This window comes from Anguilla rostrata, chromosome 1 (genome assembly GCF_018555375.3).
Source record: "Anguilla rostrata isolate EN2019 chromosome 1, ASM1855537v3, whole genome shotgun sequence".
Taxonomy (NCBI): domain Eukaryota; kingdom Metazoa; phylum Chordata; class Actinopteri; order Anguilliformes; family Anguillidae; genus Anguilla; species Anguilla rostrata.
The window spans coordinates 20,763,048-20,787,969 of record NC_057933.1 but is presented as its reverse complement, the minus strand read 5'-3'; the positions used below and the strand labels follow the sequence as shown (position 1 = coordinate 20,787,969).

Below are 24,922 nucleotides of genomic sequence, written 5' to 3'. Positions count from 1 at the left end.
TTCTGTCACATTACCCCCATATTATTACATTTTGCCGTATTCCCCAAAAGCACTTACGTTTTCCTATCAAATGATCTGCTTAGTACAGTATCCAAAAAAACCTGGAAGTTTTTGAAGATGGGACTTGAAAATCCCCAAAGATCTTTAAAAGAAAACAGATACTCAAGACGTTTACTTTAACTGTATACATGGAGTCAAAAACTTCTGTCAGTGAACTTTCCCTCAGCCACCTCGATACATCCAGCAGGCATATCTTGGCTTACAGAAATCCAATTATAAACAAGGCACTACAAACACAATGCTTTTTTTGGTGAAGTACGCCCGCGGCGCTCTTTCTCTTACCCAGCATCTAAGCGTGAAGCAAGCGTGTCTCGGGTTTTCTCTCTCCGTTATGAGAGCAATGAGCCGCCTTGCGTAAGATTGGTTTCGCGCCATTCAGCTCGCAATTCATTGATCATCCGTAACTGAGCAGGCACGTGTGTGACCGGTAAGTCGGCATGTGATTTATTTTTCTGGAAAAATGCTTGGCTGTGAAATATTGAGACGTATGTCGGGAAAAGGGTTCAGGAACTTAGTGGAGACGGAGAAGGTAAGGAAATACAGCACTGTGCAAAGACTCCAGCAAAGTAGGTTACTTGACATCCTTGCTCAAATACATCTTCCTCAGTATTAGTATCTTGAATACAATTTTTTACGGTTGTGGATTTGTTTTTAAGTCAAGCACAACACGAACATGAAGGCAATAATTATTTTTTACTCTGGTGAACTTGTTTCAGAGGTTACCTTGGCACAGAAAGCACAGTGGTACAACTGTACGGTAGTTTTAATCAGAGACAGTCACAGCAGATATATATTACAGGTGTAGTACTGTACTGAGCGTGTGTGTGTGTGTGTGTGTGTGTCTGCGTGTGTCTGCGTGTGTGTGTGTGTGTCTGTGTGATAGCATTGAGGCCAGTCTGTGAACAGCACCCTGCTGTCCTCTGGCCCACATATCCAACTCACTAATCCCAGACTCATTCATTTTTAATCTCTGCCTTAACAATAATGTAAGTCTACAGATGGAAACACATAAAACATATAAATACATAGGCTTAAGTCTAAAATTAGTTCCAAAGAGGTCATGCTTCCTGAGGTCAGAAGGAAACTGAACAACATCTGCCATATGCACAGACTGCCATATTACGTACATTGATGTACATCATACATCATGACAGATGTATCATGATGCACATAAGAATGTATGGCAAATTACAATATCAGCTGAATAAAGAGATTACATAAATATGAAATAAAAACATGGATAAAATGTAAAAACTTTTGGGAAATGTGTATAGTTGCATTGTTATTTGAAGTGGTTTCTAAAGATTTTTTTCTGAGCCACTTTGTCTTCCTCTGTTTGGTGCATGTAAAGTGTACAACAATCTTCAGTTTATCTCCTGAATACGTTTATGACAAGTAAAGAGTAAAAACAACCAATTTGACACCTGTCCCAAGAGCAATCCCATATAACAATTTTGGGATTTTTTTCCTGGACGTCCCTTGAACTTGAACATATCCCTTGAATATTTAAGTCACAAACACCATTGCATGAATATCTTGGTATTCATGGTTTGTTATAGCAGTTAAAAAAAGACCTTGAATTATGCACAGTGACTTTATTGGTAAATTTGGTAAGTAACATTGCACAAATATGGATTTTTAGCGATTACATTCAGAGTATTCTGAAAGCATTATTGACACTTAAATTTCATGATGTTTTCTCACTACTACATGGGAACCATAATGGGACGTTCACAGTAAATGTACATGAAAAATGTGCGGAACTTTTTATCAAAGACCTTTTAAGAACACTGAGGTAGAAAGACTGCAGCTGTTGAGTGGCCATAACTAAAATGAAATCTGAATATACACGTAAACCTGTGTGTGCTGTAAAATGATGGGAATCGATGAGGACGATGGGAATGCTCAGAGGAAAACGGGCGGTGCTCACCAGTCTCCACGTCACTCAAGCGGACCTTGTGGTCGAAGGAGCCGGTGAGGAGGCGTCGCCCGCACTGACTCCAGCGGGCGTCCCGCACGGCCCCGCTGTGGGAGGAGCACGTCCTCAGGCACCGCCCACTGCCGGCGCCGTCCCACACCTGCCACACAAACGCGATGGCACACAGTCAGTCGGCGCAGTCACATGGTTCCTGCATTCTCATGGCGCACCTGTCCGTTTGGAACAGGAGCAAAGCATCCCTGCACTGCCAGGGAGACAAAGCAGAGCCAGCCAAGGACAGTGAAGGCTAATATGCTCTGGCTTCCAAGAACAAAACAGCTTTCGTGGCCAAAATGAGTCAGGAAACCTACAGATACACACTGTGAGCCACATTAACCATATGGTCTTCTTGTCTCCTTAGTGTGTTTTCTTTGCAGGCGACATGATTTATAGGCGATGGTGTCTGATAGCCAGGGAATTGTAACCCCCCGGGGCTCCAATGAATGAACATACAATACCTAACGTGAGGCAGATAGAACACACTCTTTTACACAGGCACGGCTACAGGACTGATACTCAAGGGCATTTGCCCTGTCTCGCTGAACCCAATGTACTTGCAAACTGCATTCTTTGCTTATCGGAAATTGGAATAAGTACAGTATTTTCCAGTATATTGTGAAACATCAGTATAACAATCAATATAGCATGTAAGCACGGACCCACACATGTGCAGTATTTAACTTAAATGTGCTGTCTAGTCATTATGAGGGAGGGAAACAGTTTGTATGGCGGCAGCCTGCATTTTGTACAACTGTAGTAACTTATGATCTTACACAGAAAAAACTGTAAAAACTACGGTAAGTACATTCCCGGTGTCACAACAATCAAAGCTCCATGCACAAAATACAGGCTGTTAAAGCAAAAACAAAAAAGAAAATATATAGCTATATATAGGCTATATGTGATCCAAGTGCTTTTCTTCAGTGTGGAAGGGTTTTTTAAACCCAAGCTGTACTGTGCTATGCTGTAATGTCACCATTAATGCCAGCAGCAAGGCGCCCTGATGCAGCAGTAACACAAGAAAGCCTAGCCCATTTTGTCCCCGCGGGACAAGCCAAAATGGGCCCCGCCGTTGTCAGCTAATGAGAGCACTGACCCAAACTAGCGACGTCTCGGGATGGGCCAGAGCCAGCTAGGTTTCCTTTGGTTTCTGCTGCATAAGCGCCCCCTACCTACTGATCAGGTCCCTACAAATTACCTGAGTGAGAGATGCGTCTCTTCTCTGATCACAACTATCTCTCCTTCGGTGGGTGTTTTTACATGTTTTGAAAGCCAATGACAGTTATTTCACCGAATGGACGAAGGTACTTTTTTCTCCGTACTTTAAAAGTAAAGATTTCATCAAGTTTTACAAGTCAAGGCAAGCAGTCGTAGGAGGACAGATTTTAACTTTCAGGCAAAATACTGTATGTTCTGTATGGGTGTAGACGAGGGACTACATCACATATTTACCCGGTAGATTCCTTTACCCCAGGGTGACTTGCAGAGATTTCAGTTTATGTATTATGCATTGATGCAGTAAGATATTTTACTAAGGCAATTTGGGTTAAGTACCTTGCTCAAGGGTGCAGGGGAACACTGGCAGTGTATCACCTGGGACTGGGCTTGGAATCCTCTCATTACAAGCCAAGTTTTACCTCTACTCCATACACAAACAGAAGCAGTACCTAATGTCTTACACTTTACCTAAATGCATTCTCATAATCAGTCTAATTCACTATCCTTATTAAAGGTAATGAGAGATCATTTCCATAATCATTTTTAATTTGTAGTGATACTAATAGTATTCATCTTGATTCTTGCCATTGTAAATAAGGCAATTAGCTTTGTTCACAGTCATATAATATCCCTATTTTCCTCAACTAAAATCCAACAAAAAGATTGAAGGCACTTAAAATGGAATATTTACAAGAAAATGTTATGCAAAAACATATTATGCAAATACACTTAATTAGAGCCTTGGGATAAAAGTGCCCTGTATACGCTTGACATGTTTAGCAGAGCGTTCATGAATATTCATACACACAGTTCAAAATTGGCAGTAACTTCCACACGTGTGATTGGCTCACTGATCCTCCATTTACTGCGCACTATTTATGTTAGCATATGAAAGACATGTATTTTTGGGGCACTGTAAAGCTGGCAGGTCATTAAAAGCTTCTCTAAATATCTTATATATCCTTCAAAGCACACACGCACCATCTGGGCCATTCAAAAACATACAGTAAACTGAAATACTTTTTTATTTTTATTTAAAAACCCAGAAACTGAACTATCCCTTTCACATTAACTTCATAGTCACAAGAAACTATGACACAACAAATTCTGCACTATGGTTGTGGGATGTAGCTAGGCAGTTGTCATTTTCAGGAAATGTTTGTTCCAGCAAGAGGGATAATGGCTTGAAACTATATACTGCTTATGCATATACATAGAATAGTCCTGTGATAATCAGCCAGCAGAGATTGGGAAACACATGAAGCTCCTTCGTACTCTGGTCCACATAAGGAAAGATTCTGATGCCCAATATCACCCCCCCCCCCCCCCACACACACAACACAGATAGAAACATACGCACGCACACACACACAGATAGAAACACACACACATACACACAGAAACACACACACACACACACAGATAGAAACACACATACACTTTTAGTTTTAGTGGTTTTTAGTGATGATTGGAACATTGAGTACTTTTATTATGTTTGTCTACCGTCTGTGTTGTGTCTAAATTGTGTGCCAAGATGGATGACTCCTCTACTGCAAACCCAATCTACCTACAGATACAAATACAGTAACCTGAACCTGAACATACACACGCACACACTCACACAGACACAGAAATGCACACGCGCACACACTCACACACACCCCGCACACACAGGCATTAGGACCCAGCTGTAACGAGGCTTGCGTGGGTGGTTCTGACCTGCCCCAGACTGCGGTGGCTTCTCAGCGGCAGGCTTTCAGCTGGCCTCTCGTTCCAGGGGGCGGCACGGTCCCCCTCCTCTCCTCTCCATCACGAGTGTGACTCAGCGGCGTTGCCAGGGAGCCCTACACACGCAACGCCGCCCTCAACACATCACTCAGCTCCCCAGCCAATTACACGCAGCCGCACGTCAGAGAGCCGACCCGCAGCGCGATCAATCCGGCGCGGAGGATTAATGCACGGAACAGGCCGGGCCAGGAGGAGAGGCAGTGCAGGGTAAGCGGTTAATGAACCCGAAGGCCGCTGGTCGGCTCCCTGTGTGTGCCGCTGCACCCCTGCGGTAATGTCCCCGGGCCGGGAGCCTCACCCGTATCAGTAAAACACCCAGTGGAGATGGATAGTACGTCGTATAGTACAGAGTGTCAAAAAAAAGTTTGTTCTGCGAGTCACCCCGGATGACACCATCACAGTCTTGGAAAGGAACTGGTGCCTAAAGGTGCTGGAGAAGAGGCAGTAATACCTTCTCAAAAGAAAAAATATGGCTGATCTAAACTTAGTTTCTAATTCACTGTGCGTTGTGTCAATGCCAACATGTGCTGCTCTTATCCATGTATCTTGCACAGTAATAGAGCTTTCTAACGTGTGCAGTAGTCCAGAATCGGTATTTAGTTTAAACATGCTCGATGCACCTGACTTTGATGCTGCCAAACTATTTCTTCTGATGATTGCCTTTGAAATAATTTCATTATATAGCTTACTGTAAACTTAACTTGAGACAAGTATCTGCATTACTAAAAGTATATGATTTTAAAATGTATACTCACTAACTTATATTATTCTTACAAAAGGTAAAACCTGTTTAGTCTGTATTGGAAAACGATGGTATCTGCATCTTGGTTTTAACCCTGGATTTAATCTCTGTATTAGCCTATTACAACTATAGACTACAAAGATAACATAAAAAATCTAAGGGAGAGAGGTAGACATCAAAGCTAAGTAAACATTTATATTAAAAAACCTAAATAGCTAAAATATAACTGACTCAAACCACAGGATTAATGAAGCTTCCTGCAGAAGAAAATTGTCAATTTAATTGTTCGAAAGTAAAATAGTTAACCTACAAACTTTGTTCAAAATCTTCAGATAAATATTTTTGTTAGCTTTATTAGCTGCGTATTCCTGGTTACACCAGAGCCCATCAGCAACTCTGGACAAAAGCATCATGTTGCATCTGGACACCATTTTGCAATAATACAAAAACAAGAATGTAAACAATAAAAAATATAAACTTATACCTATTATTTACATAAACCTATTATTTTAATGTCCTGTGCATGAAACCCAGAGCTCAAAATGTACACTAACGCCTTAGCTTGTAAGTACTGCATGCATGTATGAAGCATATACAAAAAAATAATTTCTGAAGAATTATTATAGAACTGCTACAAAATGGCAGCATTCTTCCTGAGGCGCACAGCCCACAGTGTGGAAGCCCACAGCGCGCTGCCAAGATATGCTGAATGAAAAGGGATATTATCAGTGTTAATCAGGCGTTAATTACACATTATATACCCAGGGGTTATTAAGAGGCGCTGCGAATGTTTTTCTTGAGGGCTTTTGAACCTCTTTGTGTTAATGCCGGCTTCCTGAGGAGTGGGCAGCACTAGACTGCCCTGAAGGCTGTGAGCGCGTCTCCGGGTTTCAGACAAAAACAGCTCAGATTAGCTAGACACGCTTTGTACTGACAACGCTTCTCAGCCATTGTGTTGGAGCCATGTTATTTTAGAGGCAATGAAGGGTTTATCTCAGAATGATGCCATACAGTACTGGGTGCTGACAGGGTGTGGAATCCTAAATCCTAAATCCTAAACACACACAAAGACACACGCACATGTATACACACACACACACACACACGCACAAACACACACAACACAGGGAGCAAGCTACTCATCTGGTGCTCACACACACATACACTCTCGCTCACACACACACGCACACACACACGCATACATACAAACATACAAACATAAACGCACACACGCATACATACATACATACATACAAACACACACACAACACAGGGACCAATTCACTCATCCGGTGAAGACGCATTTACTGAGACCACCTGGGACAAAAGGATGGCTAATAGCATGACTTGAATTTTTTTTTCCCCCTGACCTCTGAAAGGTGGAGAGAGTTGGGTGCAGAGGGGAAGCAGCACTGCGGTATCTGTGCAGAATGACTCACTGCAGCGGGCCCAGGGCCACAGCGCTGGAGGACAATGAGAGAAAGCGGTAGCACGGTGCCGCAGAGAGAAGGGGATGACTCACGGCGATTCAGTGATCGTGTCTCAACGTCTAAACAAACCGCCATCAATAAATTAGGGGGGCCATCTGGCCTAATGTCCACGTACCTAAAAAAGTGTGTACGCTAACAAAAAATAAAACGGATACACGCACACTCCCTTCAAGAATGTTCCGACAAAGGGTCATTCACAAAAGAATGCGTGGCCGAGGGTTGGTCCCCGGCCATGACGCTGTCTGTACTGTTCAGCCTGTAACCCTCTCTACGTTCCCACGTCCGAATAGAGTGGAGGAAAAAAAGAAATAAAAGAAGGGCCGATTAGTCACTCCATTTCAGCTCCAGTTTATGTGTTTGACAAGACTGCCACTACTGCAAAGTTCGGAGTGTTGGCATGTTGGACATAAATTGGCTTTTCCCGTACACTTTTGACCGGCTGTGCCTATTAGCATTTTCTTTCTTTGCAACCTGGGACGACCCCGTGTTATGTACTTTCAGCAGTGTGAAAAGAGCAGCTCATTACAGCACCGCCGCGCTCGGAATTGGCAGCGCAGCACATAATGGCAGTCTCTCTGAGCTGCTCGTTAGAGAACGCGCTTGGACTGGGAGGGCCACGCTGAGGCGGTGGCTCTTGTCCTTGGCCTAGGAGGTCACACTTGATTCTCTGGTTAAAGTCCTGCTTGGTCATGAGAAATGGAGGCCATTACCAGGAATCATTTCACAACAATCTGTCGCACCCGTCATCGACGTCGCGCCACCGATTGCTGGCAACAGCAAAAACAAAAGCAGTGAGTGATAGCCTACAGCTGCTACGCTTTTATAGTTGCGGCTAAAACATCAGCAACCATTCTGACAACATAAACAGGCATCTTGTAGCAAGTAGCAGCTGGAAGTACATAAAAAGTACTTTTTAAAAATGATTTTTCCCCCGTGTTTTCCCAATGCCAGATCACATTCAGGGGCAGCGCTCACTGCTGCTACCTCACCTATGTATTCAGGACAGCACAGGCCACCCTGTTCTCCTCTGATGCGTGAGGTGTCCGTCACCCTTCATTATCACGCCACGGTTTGCACGTTGAGTGCACAAAGAAATGAGTCAGAGGAAGACACTTCACGCACTGCTAAAAAGGCAACTGACGGGCTGTGAGGTGCTGCAATCCCAGCCAAGTGAAACCCTCCCTTCGCTGGGCGATGCTAGCGCCAATCGTCCCCGTCCCGTTCCTCTACGAACCCCCTCGGTCATTGCCCATCTTCCGCCGTGGTCTGAAGACACATCTCTTCAGACTGTGCCTGGACTAACTATCACTACTCTGCAGGGCACGCCCGATCTAGGATCACTCTTATAATTTGAATTATTTTAATTTGTTCCTGTAGCACTTTCCTGTTACACTTGTATATCCATCCAGCAGTTATATTGCACGTTATCTTGATGTTGTAGCTTGTCGCCATGCCTCCTAGTTTGAATTGCCATAACTTTCTGACCTAGCCTATGCTTACTGTGTGAACTAGACTTAATGTGTTCATGGCTATGAATGACTGTTACATAATGAGTATTGTACCTTATCAGACCTGTGTTTTGTAGTTGCTCCAATAACCTTCAGTAAGCACTTACTGTACATTACTTTGGATGAAAGCATCTGCCAAATAAATGTAATGTAAGTAATGTAAATGTGTTGGTCTGGGGCATCCAGCCACAATCAGTACTGACAGAGTCCAGATTCCATACCAGAGCGTGGAGCCTACAGCTTTAACGGGATATTCCACTGGGCAGCCCACTGAAATGTACTCGACTTGTTAACTTGACAAAGCGAGACACCAGTTAATGGAGGCTTGACTGACTAAAGCGAACCTTCCCAGCTGCCACTCAGCCGCGCTGCACCTGAACTGGAATCGAGGTTTAACCGGGAGAGACATCACAGCACAGCGAGACTCAAACCCACACTCCCAGCCTGGCTCCTGCCTCCCTCTATTCAAACCCACGGCTGAGCGAGGAGAGGAGATCTCCCAAAGCCCCTTCGGCCCAAAACAGGAAGGCCCGCAGCTCCGGCATCAGCGTGTCCACCGAGTGCTAATTACGTGGGGGGAAGTGAGATTCATTTTCTGAATCAAACCCATCCGAGAGCACACTTTATGAAAATCGCTTGAGAAAAGGTGGTGTTAATTCGCATTCGCGCCTGAAGGTCAGTGTAATTGCGCTGGTGGGAGAGACTTATTTAAGTGAAAATGAAGCATCAGGCGAGCAAGTTCAGTGTACCGTCTGTGGAGATGACAGCGGGGTCTAAACTGCTTCAGTTCATTCGGTGCACATCCACAGTAGCATTCCCAAAGCAGAGAGCTTTCTGAAAGAGCTGGCTCAAGTGTGCTCTTCTCTGCTTTTCTTATGCCTTCGATTGCGGACACGCTTGTTATGGAAACAGATGCCAGGGGGTGCCCTCTGTCACAGGTACCACTGCGGCCTTTGATATTCGGGGTTAGATGGAGCTTTTACAAATGACCAGACAAGGCAACTAGTGCCTCCAGGAAAACATGCCATCCAGTGCTGAGCAATGGGCCACAGTCTGATATCTAAATTATCGTAAGGACGATAAAACCTACTGGTTTTGTAGCAGCTCTCAATGCAACTGGATGTCAAATATGGTGAGCAGAATTCAGTGGCGGTGAAATTAGGCTAATAAAAAGACACGAAACAACAATAATGAATGAATCTACATAGAATCCGTCAAGGACCTCAGTACTTTAAAGAGTGTGTGGGCGTGGGAGGGGGGTGTTCCCTGTCAACCGCTGCTGATGTACAGCCCCCATCTGGGTGATATTCTGTGGCCACTTTGCCCCAGAACATAAACCACACATTAGTTCAGGTGGAGACGCAAGGAATCACCCATCAATTAAATCACACGACCAGACAGGGAATTTGAACAGGGCATGGGGGAAACACCCTCACTCTTTTCAAGAAGAGGCAGGAGATCCTTAAAGACCACAGAGAGTGTTTCTACATAATTAATTTCAGGGATCTCCAGTCAAGTGCATTCTGAGGCTACGGTAGTCAGCAATAAACGTATGGACTAATCCTGCCTCAGAGGCTTCCCTCGGAAAGCTGCATAAATACACACACCTGCTGCCGCTCCTGTAAAACGTGCTCATGTGAGCCGTGTGCAGCCGCACTTTAAAGCGCAGACAAAAAAAACCCATTAAAAACTCATTAAGAGGAGACGGGAAGAATAGAAGTCGGTAATCAAAGAGCTGGCGTTAAAATAATTGTTTCGGGTAATGGCCATCGTACTCTCAGGAACTGTCTGGAAAGTTTTTTTTGCAGCCTATCGGCTGTGGCGGCTCTACGCGTCTTATCTGCGGAAGCGAGAGGTGTCCTGGACAAAGGCGAAACTTTTTCTGGGCCGGCCTGGTCTTTTGCAAAAACAAAAACAGCAGATGAGCTCGTTATGGAACGGCTCGCGAGCCGTCATCGCCGTCAATGAAGAGCCGGTGTCCGACCAGAATAAGCAGCGGGTCCAATGGCAGGGCATCTCAGGCTCAGCACTCTGCCAGAACCTCCGTCAAAACATGAACGTGTGCTTCTCTGTGCCCAGCAAGGGCTCTGGATATGTTCATAAATGACAGGGAGAGCAGTAGCCAGTCCCATGACTGCTGCATGGTATCTCTCGCCTCGTAGGATGATACATCTTTCGGAGATCCAACTACAGAGTAAAAAAAATAGACCACCCCCCATTCTTGACTCACAACACAATCTGGTCAGACCGAAAACCCACTCCTTCAAACGGTATCTTAATTCCACAAACCCAGATTGGCCTTTCTCCTATAGAAGATCTGCTGATCTCCTGCCATTTCTTGACAACTGATGCACTTTGGTTAATGCTATTGCATCTTCACAATGGCCTTACATTAATTCCCCTTTCACTATGACATTTATGCATGATCATTTGTTTAATAACAGCCTGGTTGCACTCATCATGCTTTAGTTTGATTGTGCTACTGTCAAGGTTTGTATATATACTTATTAAACTTATCTGTATCTCTGAATTTGAGTGCCTGCGAAATGCGTAAGTGTAAAAATCGTTCAGCAAAGCAAGGCAGTCTAGACTCTCAAAAGGGCTGTAATGCTAGTGCTGAAAAATCTCTCAGATGTGCTCTGAATGAAACAGAAATACAGTGAACAGAAAGACATCATGGTGCTAGTCTTGCAGACGCCCAACAGGGGCCCATTGGCTACAGAAGAGAGGCCCCGCGTATTATGCCAAGCTCTCAAAGCCAGAGAAATGTTTTCCTTCTCAGGGCCTAAAGCAAATTGAGTGGGTGGTCTGCATACCTGGAGGTCAAAATGCGAACGTGCAGTTTACTCTCCCTGCATCCGCACCCTGTCCACACGACTTGAAACATCATCACATCAGCGTGTGGCATCCATCTTCCTGTGTTCTATTATTGAACACTGCGCAGCTCTGAGCATGAAACAGCATCAGATAGTGTGGCAGCCCCTCGCCCCTCCCTCTCTCTCTCTGCCACAGACTGATGTGTGTGCCATACCAGCATAGGACTGCAAGCTGTTGTCAGGGAGTTCTTTATGACCGCTCAACCAATTATTGAGCAAGGAAGGTTTTACTCGACTTAGTGAGGAATTCTTCAGCAATTGCAAAACAAGCCCTACACAACTCCGAAATAAATTAAAGCAGAAGGTCCAATTAATGTGTATCCAAAAACACTTCAAACCAAAAATCAAAACTACAGTACTGGGAAACCAGTCAAATGGAAACACTGCCCCCTAATGGTAAAACAAAGAAATGCAGATCAAATCAGGCACCAGGTCTATGAAAATTCAAATCACTACAGGAGCAGTGAAACCTGCAATCTCTAGAAGTACAATTATAGTAAAAATGGGAAAACCACCAACATTATAGTGTACAAAAAATAAAACTCAATGTAATTTTAATTTGATCGATGTATATTTCCACAATTTATTGAAATCACAAACTAGCATAATATAAATACCACAATCCATCCGCTCTCTACTACTAGTCTAAAACATCAATAAAATATGTTCTTAAAAATACAGATTTGATAAATATTTGACTAAAATTTTTGATCCCTGCCAGGAATGCTAACAATGTTTAAGTACTCCAATTAGCTAAGCCATTTAGAATGTTAACAAATATTTTGAAGATGGTTTCTTTTTTTGCCATCTTCTTTTGGATAAAGCATTTCATGGCAGCCAGTAACAACAGAAGTCCTGTTTTGACGCTTAACATTTCTTTAAAATGCCCATCACGAATTTCTGTCTACAAAGTCAACACTGCCTCCCAATGGGGGGACATTCATAGGCTATTTTTTCTACAGACTCGCATTTTAGCTAGAAATTTTTTCCCTCTTTTTAAAGCACATAATTTGTTATTAGTAATGCATAACAATTGGACTGTCATCACATTAGCTATTTAAAATGCAGTGGTTACACAGTCAGCATTGCTAATCACTGCACTAATTTGAAGAACAGCAGTTTTGCTTTCAATAAAATTATGGAATCCAACCAGGGAGACTGGCATGCTACAGATGATTTTAAAAATTAAGTAGTCTGTTATAAAAAAAATATATGATTTAGGCCCAACTGCCCTGAAGGAGATACGTAAAAAATATCAACAAGTCAATAAATAATGGAAACCGTGAGACTTCCTTGACAGGACAGTAAATGCAACTGCCAGCACTCCAAGGATAAATCAAGGATTTACCTTAATCCTTCAATAAAATTACTGTAGATATAGGCTAACTACAACAACCAAGTGTAAATTGCTGGCAAGAATTACTTTTTTGCCTGGTTTAATTGCATGCACTTTGTGAAAACATTGCAGCAACATTTGTTTTGCCTTTCCAATTTCAAACTATTCTTCAAATTCTATCCGGCACTGGCTATCTTTCGAGGATGAAATCAAGCAATATAAATGCAAAGAGAAATGTTGTATTCAATATCCAGGGCAGAAAGCCCGATCCCCTGAGCAACAATGTGATTAATGCTGAGGAACCTGTAGAACACAAGATGCAAGACAACTTTGTGATGATGAGAATCCATCCTGAAATGAATGCATAGCCTGCAATGCAATATTCACACAAGACCGTGTGGCTGTCAAATGCACATTCTGAACCAAACAGAACGTGTTTGTTGTTCTCGATAATTCACCTCAAGTGCCAAATGTCGCCAGGGCTTGTCCAAGTTTCCATGTTCATCCAATGAGGTGCTCCAGATTATTTTTCTGTTCATTTGAAGGCATTTAAATTTAGGTCAATTTTGAGGGCATGTCTGACTGAAAGACTGTAGGCCTGAACATCCTCATAAAAATGTACTGTAAATTCCATAGCTGTCCCATTCATAAACTACTAAAGCTCTCAGCCTGTATTTCCTGTGCTACTGCTGCTATTCTTGCACCTTCAAGCCAATATGAGACCGGTCACTGAAGGCCGGGTGCCCTCAAGGTTATCGGCTTTAAACTGAGGTTGGCAAATATGGCAACCTTGGCATTCTGCTCCCATGGCTCAAAAACTGGCCTGCTGCCAAGAGGGTGACTAGTCAGGGTTGCCAGAGGCTGCTGACAAGCAACTTGTGAGGACAGCTGAGCTGTGACCCTTTCCCCCCCAAAACTCACTGCGTGTGACCCTGACGGGTTGGTCTGGAGGGGCACACAGAGGATAATATGGGGGGGCTCAGGGTGAATGCTTCTGACAAAAACATGAAGGTCTGGCCAGTTTGCAGTACAAGGCTGTTCCAAGCAGAAGCACTACATTACATTACACTGAGCAGACACACTCATCCAGAGCAACTGTGTAAAAATGTACATATTAGTGTTCCTTGTTTATGGAGCACAGTCTTATGATAGTTTGACCTTTAAGAATACAACTGAGAGGAAATGTGTAACAGTAGCAGGAGCATTGTACTTGGCAGCAGTCATTACTAAGCTGGGATACCGCTGTTGTGCGATGAAACAACCTCCAAAATGCATATCTAGTCAGTGGCCACACTTTGGCTGAAAACAGAATGCAGTGTTTCCATCGGTGTGCCATTGGTGTGCCTCTAGAAACCACCTAACCACCTAACATCTCATTTCCTATGCAAAAAATCTAATAGCACTAACAGCTTTCCCACTGCACTTCGGGAAGAGCAGGCCCAATCAGACAAGCCACTGTAATGGCCATCCATCCTGCCAGCTCTCAGCAAGAGTCACCTCTAATGAACGCTTTCTATTTCATGTTCATTTAATTTCATTTGCGGCCTGTAATTATGTCCCTTTTGTTTGATGGGCGCGCTGGGGTACTGAGATAATACACAGATGGAGCCAGAGAGAGGCTCCAGCACACCAAATGTGGACGTGCTCCCCTCACGTGCACTCAACGGGGCACTGGCTTGGGAGGGAGGTCAGGGCAGAACGGGCCAACACCAGCACAGTGTCCTCACAAGTTGCTTTTACAATGCACTCATCACAGTGAGGACCGACCCTGCTGTTCTTTTCAGGTTCGCTCAATAACCCAGCAAAAAGGACATGCAGTTTTGCCTCGTAAATTGATCTTTGGTAGCATTTCCTCACGGTTAGTTCTTTAGTTTGTCTGTGGCTTTGTTCTTTCAATCAAATGCTACAGTTACACAAAATACTGTTTTACATGTAACTGTACAAGACATCAATTATACACGCACATTCGCTGGATCTTTTTCAAAGTGGTCTCAATCTAGTAAATTAGGACTGACAAGGGATTAAAGTGATTTAGCTAGACACTATGGCTAGATTTAAGACGTGTCTCACAAAGAACAAAAGATAAACTTTGTTGGAGTTATGCAACAACACTGTATGGCACTTGAAAAATGACTTCCATATTTTTACTTTGTATGTTTCTTTTGAGCATTTAAAATTGAGCAACAAATTATATTTACAAATAATTGAATTCTATATAAAATTATATGAACAAAAATGACGGGAGCAGGAATGAGGGCTTCCTACAGGCATACTTGAAGGATCAGAAAGGCAGAGCAGTGAAGGAAACAATGCCTATGCAATTACCATGGCCAGCTTGCCTAGAAAAGACAAGTGAGCAGTTATTCAATTCATCTGGGATGTAAAAATGTAAAATACTAAAACAGGCAAAGAATCTGGAGGAAAAGCATGGGAAAGCCTGTCCAGAATTCTGAGCATGTGCTCTTGATTAGTGAGCTGTTTGAAAAGCGTGATGAAAACTGACGAAAGGCATAGTCCATCCACCGCTTTTTTTTTACACTTAAGAAAGAGAAACACCCAAATTAAAGACAAGGGAGGTGAGAAACAGGAATGTGCCATTAACGTATAACAACAAAGAACCCCAGGCCTTTCCACAGCTGGTATTTAATTAAGGAGTTCAATTTGCACAGCAGCTTTCTAACACCCAAGAAAGGACTACCTTTTTACTCAGAAGCTTTTGGGTGCTCTGGATCATCAGAATTGCATACATTTAAAATACATAAGCACAAACTATCGCCAAAGAGCACAGGAGTCTTCATTAAGGAGACTGAGATTACAGATACGACAACCAAAGCAATACACCAGAGAGTACAGTACAAACGCACAAGTAGCATTCCATCTCTGGAGACAGAATAAAAAACTACATGTACCGTGAAGGTTATTTCAACAAAACATTCCATTTATTGTTACTATCCAATTGGACGAGTAAGAAAGTCAATGCACTATTTATAATTTTAGTGTCCCTCCATTGGCTGCTTCAGCAACAAAAGTTCAGCAAGCTTTCTCTTTTCTAGTGCTGACACAATGGCAGGCTTCTATAAAATGCAAAGCTTTCTTCTTACAACACTGACACAATGCCAGGTTCATAGAAGTACACGTCAAGGGTAAACAGACTGTAAAGTGTGAACCCAGTGTTGTTTGCTTTGCTCAAAATAATCAGGTTCTGCCAAGGGCCAAGTGTTTAATATACTATAAATACAGCAAGTGTCTCTGCTGCGAAGGCAATAACGTCTAAAATGAGAAACTAGTATGCCACTAGTGTGTAACCGTGACCTCTGGAAGACCCTAGCCTACACCAAAAAAAACTGCACATCAGATATAAACACACTGGGCCTCATTCACAAAACTTTTCTTAAATTTGTTTCTATGAAAAAACAAGGGATTCATGAAACGTGCAGATTTTCGATCTCTTGTGCATTTCGGGTGTACAGGAGGATGAATACCAATTGGATGCATGTACCTGTTCATGTTGGTTTGCGTAAGGATACACCCTAGTCATCCCATTAAAAGGCATGTTGCCTTCAAGGTCATGTGCAAACAACAGCAATTCTTGCTCTCTTCCCAAGGCACAATTACCTAAGTATCCAAAAGCAATAAGTACGCCATTGCTAAGTCCTGGGTTTGGCTTTTTTATACAAACATTACTTTTTCTATTTCCCAACTAGGATTTTTCGACAACCCATTTTCACTTTTCAAAATTATGATTAAAAAAGTCTTGACCAAAATAAACATAACTTCAGATCATTTTCCAATAATATTAGCAGCACATCTTTATTACTAAGTCAAAAACAGTCCTAAATTTTCTGCAGCCTCTGGCCATCCTCTTCTAATACACATTAGGAGAACACTTTCGTTGGCTTAAAAAATCCCCACATATGACCCAGCACATTCCCTGTTCGGTTAAAGCTAAATTTGCATTTAAATTACATTCATGGATGGTCCAGCTGAACCCTGGGCTCTATTTCAGTAGTTTAAGGCAGCTCACTCACAACTCTCCACATACATCAAATGATAAAAGAAGTGGCTTTTCCAAAGAAGGCTTCCCAAAAGGATTAATCCAGAAGCCGAACCACTTCAAATTAAAGGGGAATGTTATAAAGAAAATGAAGTCACAAACATTGGTTTTGCTCAGAGCAGAGCTGGTGCTCAGACAGCAATGACTGGATGGCACTTGATGGGCAGCACAAAGGTGCAGTTTCAACTGGATTAAAAACAAAACAAAGCAAACCAAAAAAAAACATTAAAAATTCAAGATAACATTTCTTGGAATTTTAGGAACTGTGGGGTTTCGGTGTAGAATATTACACAACAGCAGTGTTATGAGCGAGAAGAATACTCGCAGGGTCCTGCAGGGACTGAAATGTTCCAGGCAATTACACGTTGCTGCTTGTAAGAGGAACAAAGGCATATCTCACACCAAGTCCAGGGAAATTAGGTTTTGTTTTGGTTTGGATGCTTTTGCCTGCTGATACTTCATTTCTCTCCGGCAGTATTTTTCGGATAGATAAAAAAATGCCCATTTTGCACCTGCAGCTTTCGCATCTTTTCTGCCTACTCTTCCTTCCATAATTCAATCTGGAAACAACCTTCCTCACCTCTGATCATTGGTGCTTTGAAAACAATGTGCACACATATCTCCGAATTGCAGAGAAGCAATATCTGTTAGGAGAAAACTGGCACAAGTGGGTCATGCTTTAAAAATGCACTGGCGGGTGTGTTATGTTTTTACATAAAGAGAAGTGAGTGTCGGGTTGCAAGAATATTTATCTAACGATGTTCCTGAAAAATGTCAGGGGAATAAACCCAATATTCTTGAACTGAGATGAAGCCCAAAGATTAAAACAAGCAGAATATATTCAAAAACATTTCCAGTGTTGGGGAGGTCGTAGATTTGGAGGTCATTCAATCTTAACTCAATTAAGCTCTGGATGGTCATGGTTTTAATCAAGGACGAGGGGGAGGAGCTAAAGTTAATGGACTGCTCAAAGAGATAATCAGCATGGCAGTGACATTCCAAGACCGCCATATGATCTCGGAGAACTGCACCATATGAATAATACAAATCTGAGGCCCACGATGAGAGCCCTGAGGGACTCCTTGAGTGACAGGGATCAGATCACATTTTTGCGTACCAAGGGAAATTTCTGTAAAGGACAATCTAAACCCTGCAAGAGCTCTGGATGTAACTCCATGGACAAGGAGGTCAAAGAAAATTTTTAAACATATAGTGTAAATGGAAATATGAAGTGCAGCACATTTACCCAAAGTATTAAAATATCACGGTAATCATAAACAGCTTCGGCAGTCCATGTTGAACGAAACCAGGCGAACAGTGTGACACACAGAGTGGAGTGAGTATAAAGAGCTGCTCTCACACTTTGATCACAGTCACATATCAAGTCTTCCTCAAAGCCAGAGGGGCCTTCAGGGCCTTAGACAATGGCAGTATACTCACAGTAATCACCAAAAGGGATACACTGCAAAGATTGACTGGGAATTAGCCCAAGTGTTGCTTGTTGCCTTCATTAGGCCTAATGTAATAACAAAGGATACTGCATTCACACACACAAACCCTTTTACTGCGTTTCCTTCATTTTGTTTTACACCTGGGAAAGGAATATTCCTGCTTGGCCAATTCTGTGTTACACTGGTGTTTGTGCCTTATCAGCTCAATATCTGCCATGGCATGTGCACCTGACAGGGTAAAATAAGCAGCACTTTAGAGGAAGGCCGTGTGTTGTTTTTGCCATAGGGAATGGTTTTGGCTTTTTTCCCAGCATTTACCTGTAAAACTCTTATTTTAAAACAACAAAATGAATATGTGGTATAAAAAGGGGAGTAGAGGTTATGCCCTTTCAGGTGGTTATGGTTACACTGTGAAACTTGCTGTTTCACCGCTGCTGTTTCATTAGGAGTTTGGAAACGGGTCAGACACGCTGAACCAGTAGCGAGCAGTAATTAATGGCTATGATGGCGATGCCTTGTCTCCAGTGTAATTCTCTTCCTGACAGAGTGCAGCTGCCAGGGGCCTTCCACCCTCCCACCATCCAAGTTCACACAGCAAGGACAAACTGGGTCCTCAATTAAACGTCAAGGAAGAACCTAAGAGCTGGTGAAGAGCGTACCACCGCAGGATAACTGGCAGAAACACTCAGGCAGCATGTTCCCTGCCTGTGAAGACCCGTGCCCTCAACCCCAACTCTGCGGCCCACGGATTAGCAAACTCACTTTAAAAACGAGACATTCGTTACCAGGGGGGATGGGGGACGGGGGGTGGGGGGGTGTATATGCAGTGTGACGGATCCGTCTGAGCCCGTTTCAGACTGGAGGGCACTTCCGTGTGCAGAGCATATGCAGGGCTGCAGGAGATATTAACACCGATGCATGTAGAGCTCACGGCTAAGCAGCTCACACACGCATTCGTGAGCCCAATTCAAATGAGATCTCAGCTGCGTCAGTCCTGACTGGTGGCCAACAAATAGCGAAGGCACAGAACCGAAATTTAAACTGCAAATGGTCCTGTTATTGTAATAAAAAACAAACATTTTTAATGAGCGTCACCCAATCAGGAACAGAACACTTATTGTCTCAAAGGAGGCAGTCATACCCTTGTGTACTTTGTGTCACATGACTGTAATTTTAAGAGTTGAAAAATGTTATTTGCGGTATTAGTGTGAATTATTTCTTTGCTATCTTACTCCCCAATTTAGAATGCCGTTGTCCTGAACCACTAGATGTGCCCTCCAAGAGGTGCACAGTCAGCTGTCAGTTATTTTCACTGGGCAATCCACCAACTGAATGGCACAGTAACAGCACAAGACCGTCCAAATGGCACAGCTAGTATTGGCTGACTGCAGGTGCCAGCGGTGTCAACATGGAGCAACAGGATGAAGGGTACCCTGCCAACTGACACTCTCACTCCCTGGGAGACGTCCGTAAAAGAGCAGTTCTGACAGTTTCTCTGTAAGAAGAGCCATCCAATTTAAATTGAACCGAACCGAATTAAATATTCATCACCCCACCTGACTCCCACCCCCACAGTACTGGCACAGTCTGGATTTGATGTGAATTGAAGGTGCATCATTGCATTGAGCATAAGAGCATCAGCTAGACACACATGGTCAGTTACAAAAACCAAATCATAAGAAAGAGTGCAGACCAGTTGGTGCAACCTTCAACCTGTTGTTTTGCTATAAGCAAGAAGACCAGATGCCACCAGATGCTAAATGTGTGGTCATCATATAAACTGCCATGCTTGTTGATCAGTCAAAGCAATTAATGACAAAATGTTCTCTACCTCCACTGTGCATGGTTCACTGGCTGACAGAGAGTTCCAGGAAGTCCATGAACCAACCCAAGCACATCATCTGCAAGAAAAATCTTTGCCTTAATGTTATGGTGCAAAGCCACCTCCTGACTCATTTACTTTCTTTACTTTCTCTTAAGATCCAATTTCACTTTCATTTAATTCTCTCTGGCAATATTACTCCAGCTCATTAAATTGTATCTGAAGGAAATGGAAATGATACAGAAGTAATGTTCCGTACTAACAGTAAGAAGATTCCACAAAGCTTTAAACAAAGCTCCAAGATGTAGGCTAACCCACAGGCCTGCCATTTTTAATGTACTCCATTATAATGGATTCGTGTTTGAAGTGTTAAGACTTCACTTCTTCAATAGGAGGGTTTGCAAGATAAAATACTTCTTTACTCCTTTGATCTACACAATTTATAACGATAATTAACCTTGAGTAAAATCAAATGTTATAAAGAGGGAAGAGGGCCATGCTGAGTAAAGGTAGCAATATGACATGCCTACAGAGAGATGATGCTTTTCAGATCAACCTTAAAATAAGCATTCCCACATCTGTATTAGCATCTGTCGCATTTCTACCAGGGCAAACGCCACCAGGCACAGTTTACGCCAGCTGCTAATAGCGCTGCACCAGAATGGGTTCAATTTGGGCAATCCACCAGCTGAGCCGAGATGGGTTCATCCTTTCATCAGTCTTTCCAACAAAACACCGTAATTTCAGTTAACTGTCACAGCCCGAATTGTTATGGGTAATCGTGTTCTCCCTTCACTGCAGGATATTCTTTGGACATTTTAACCTTTAATACAGCACCACCAAATGTGCAATAAACACACACACACCCTGGTATTTACTTTCTGTTCTCGCAATAACAATGGGACCCTAGTCAATTGATGGAATGTATAGACATTACCTCCAAAGAGCAGGCCAGGTCAGGGCCACTACCCAGCACGGTAGCTTCGGAATGGAACAAGACTGGTATACATCAAAGCAAGGACCACATTCATGTGGGACCAATTTAGCTAAACAAAAAAAACAGAGCAAGCTCTCAGTCTGATTCTGAACCCAAGCTGGGGCTGCTTGACAGCACCTATACTCTTGTGACTATCAGGAAGAGCATCTCTTAAAAAAACATTAAAGAGTTTAAAACTCTCAGGGTTGACTGCTCGCTTTTGCTCCCACGCCTGCCAACAGTATTTGACAACATTCACTCCCTGCCAGTCGTGGGATGTGGGACTTTGACATATCAGGTCAAAGGTAAAACAGGTGCCTGAGCACCACTTTTGGCTATGTTAAATTTGTATGACTGTAGACATGCCTTTAAAAGCATAATGATGGTCTGTATCATTTTGAAAGTACTGTTCCAGAATACTGTACAAAGAACAAATGAGCAGCATTTTGCATTCATGCATGCCATAGTATATAAATAGTGACAGAACAGAGCAGCTATAATAATAACAACAATAATAATAATAATAATAATAATAATAAAAATAATACTAATAATAATTATTATTATTATTATGATGATGAATGGTGAAATAATGGTGTGTGTGCCCTGCAAGATTATTGACCTGTCCAGGGTGTATTCCCGCCTCTCGCCCAATGCACGCTGGGATACGCCCTAGCACCCCGCGACCCTGCCCAGGAATAAGTGGGTATAGATAATGGATGGATGGATGGATAATAATAGTAATAATAATGATGCTTTATTATTATTGGTAGTAGTAGTAGCAGCAATAGTAGTAGCAGTAATATTCATTTTACTGTTCTTATTATTCTTATTATAATTCTGATAATTATTGTTGCCGTTCTCATTATTCAATACAATTTTAAGTAGACTTTAATGAAGAAGAATTTAGTTTCCTTTTAAGTTTAATTTTCACCAGTTGAAAACAATCAATTTTTCAAATAGATGGCAAATGTCTTGTGTGTAGCAGGTTGTGGCACCACAGTATTGGCCTAATAGGCTTCACCATCTGTCCTATTCTGCTCAGCCAAGGCCTGGAACAAGCAGGAGTCGCTGCAGAGCACCCGCACTCCGACATAAAAAAGAAGCCCTGTCATGAATATTTAAATTGCTAATTACACAGAGCTCCACTGACGGTCTGAATACTGACGCACACAGGGTCTGCGATTTCCAAAGGGAGAAAATATTTATTCATCTTTGTCTGCATCGCTTAACCTTTCCTGGTTTAATGAATGAATCATCAACTTGGCACGCTGTGGCATAAACACTTGTGATTGAGAGGTTGGGTGAACCGACAGTAGCGGCATACTTGAGAACAAACTATAAATCTGCTTTCTTTAATCTTTCTGGCGATGCAAACATATTCAATTTCCCTCTTTTCAGCCTCAAGGCCAGTATGTTCCCACTGTAGGGCCAACCAGGTTCTGTGACGCTGATCATTATGCTTGCAGTGGCCCTAACTGGCAAGCCATTGTTTATAGGATGTGCTCATAAGTACTGTACAAGAGTGCACTTTCGTGTGTGTCACCAGAGACCCGATGTTGTTACCTTTTATGTACTTGATTTTTTTCAATCATTGTGTTTTGTTCTAGATTCACAGCATGAACCCTTCAGGCAAAACACTGATATTTCAGTTAACTGTCATTACTGTTACAGATCACTGTGTTCTATCCTCACTGGATTATATTTTTTGTACATGTTTTATGCAGTACCGAGCATAAAATGAAAACACATGCACTGCCAGCCATTTACTTTCTGTTCTAAAAATAACAACATAGGTCCCTAGTCAAGTGTTGAAATTAATAGATATTACCTCCAAAAATGCAAGCCAGCTCTCGGCCACTACCCAGAATGGCAGCTCTGGAACAGCGCAAAACTTGTACAAATCAAAGCAGGGACCATATTCATGTGGGACCAATTTAGCTAAACAAAGAACCAGACCAGCGTAATGCAGAGTCGACATTAAACACAATGAAAAACAAGTAGAGAGACAATGGTATCATGCCCTTACACGCAATTTCTATGGAAACTATGGTTCTTTTGGGTCCGAGTGACATAGAAAGTTAATTACTCCCCGCGCCACACCAATCCATTAAGTTTACCTTGGCAGTGCCATCCATAGAAGCAGACAAGAGGAGATGGCTGAGATGGGGCACTGGACACCATTGGACTGCGTTCACCGGGCCCTGGTGCGCCTGGATGCGTAGCCGCACGCGCCTGGGTAGCTCCGCCCCACCGCCCCGCCTCTCCAGGTACGGGCGCACGCTGTCCGACACCTCTGTTAGCAGCTTGGAGTTCGCACCCTGGTCCAGAGTGGCGGCCGGTTGTGGAGCCTCAGGCACACTGTCTCCCCCAAGCTGCGTCCGCCTCTGTCGCTTGGGAATATAAGGTTTCACCACTGCTGTGGAAGGCTGAGGCCTCTTCATAGAAATAGCACAATCAGGGCGGCTGAGTGCTGGCCTTTGAAAGCCAGTGCTGCTTTGAGTCCAAGGAAGAGATATAAACTCACTGAAATGCCCAGAGGCTGTCACGTCACTGCATTGTACCACTTCAAAGCCTCTATCATGTGGACTGGGAATTGGTCTGTTCTGACCTCTGAGGCTCAGTCCAAATTGTTTCTGCTCTACTCCAGATTGCACGGCCACACTGTCACTCTTATAAGCATTCATTTGGTCTGTCCCTCCCTCATTTGGAGGATCATCCTCTGGGTCAGAATCCTCATAGGCCACCAAAGAGGTCATTGTACTGTGTGTTGACACCTATTTGAATTACAGGGGGCAAGAGACATTAAACTACAACCACTAGTTTTACAAAATAGGCTAAATGCCTTAGGGATGATTTAAAATATTGTGTTGGCTGGTAAAATGTTGTATTAATAGTTCGAAATGATTTTCATCAGGTTAACAGATTAAATCGCTAATTATTCATTTATATCAAATGCATGTTAAAAAGTGTTTCGTTTAAGTAGAATCTTTCTTCCCATCAAATCCCTTATGAAATTGACATGAAAAATAACACTCGAGAGCCACCTGCTGGGAGATACAGATGTTGTAGATATTCGTTTGTATTCAGCCGACTATTTTGTTCAGAGCGTTTAAGGGTTTTATGCCCGATACTGTGATACATCAAAGGTGCAGAATGTGTGATTAACTAAATGCTACTTTCTACATAGTCGTCGTCATAAGTTAGTAAAAATGAACGTTATTCCTAAAATCCGTTTTATAAAATAACTTAGATCTGGGATAATAATTACCAAGTAAACAGCGTGTTAGCTCCAGTAATCCGTTTAATATTCGCTTAATTCAGCCAGCGAATAACAGCAACCTGTTGGCAATCAATTTACAGATAGCTGCAGTATAGTTTGCTAACGCATCTATGCTGTTCGTTTGCAAGCTCTCTCTGACGCAAATTAGCTAAAACACCGAGCTGTTCAGCTTGAAGATACAGCTTGCTTTAATATTATTGTGACAAACAGTCATCAGTTAATAACACAAATAAGTGCATTGCGATATCGAATGAGTGAACCTGCTATTCCTTCAGACCGACCTCACCACTCCGCACTCAACTATGATAGCTAGCTTCCTTTTCCAAAACCTCCGCGTTGT

At 42.8% G+C, this 24,922-nt stretch overlaps 1 protein-coding gene across 1 annotated transcript in view; it reads right to left on the bottom strand.

The window, feature by feature from the left end:
* The window catches only part of wdr25 (WD repeat domain 25), a 35,920-nt gene extending 11,043 nt beyond the window's left edge, over positions 1 to 24,877 (bottom strand). The window contains exons 1-3 of the mRNA XM_064329388.1: positions 24,571 to 24,877; positions 23,420 to 24,076; positions 1,991 to 2,138 (exon numbers count right to left, since the gene is read on the bottom strand). Coding sequence (XP_064185458.1) covers positions 1,991 to 2,138; positions 23,420 to 24,058 — 787 coding nt within the window. The 5' untranslated portion in view covers positions 24,059 to 24,076; positions 24,571 to 24,877. The remainder of the gene's footprint in view (positions 1 to 1,990; positions 2,139 to 23,419; positions 24,077 to 24,570) is intronic.
* Positions 24,878 to 24,922: the final 45 nt, after the last annotated feature.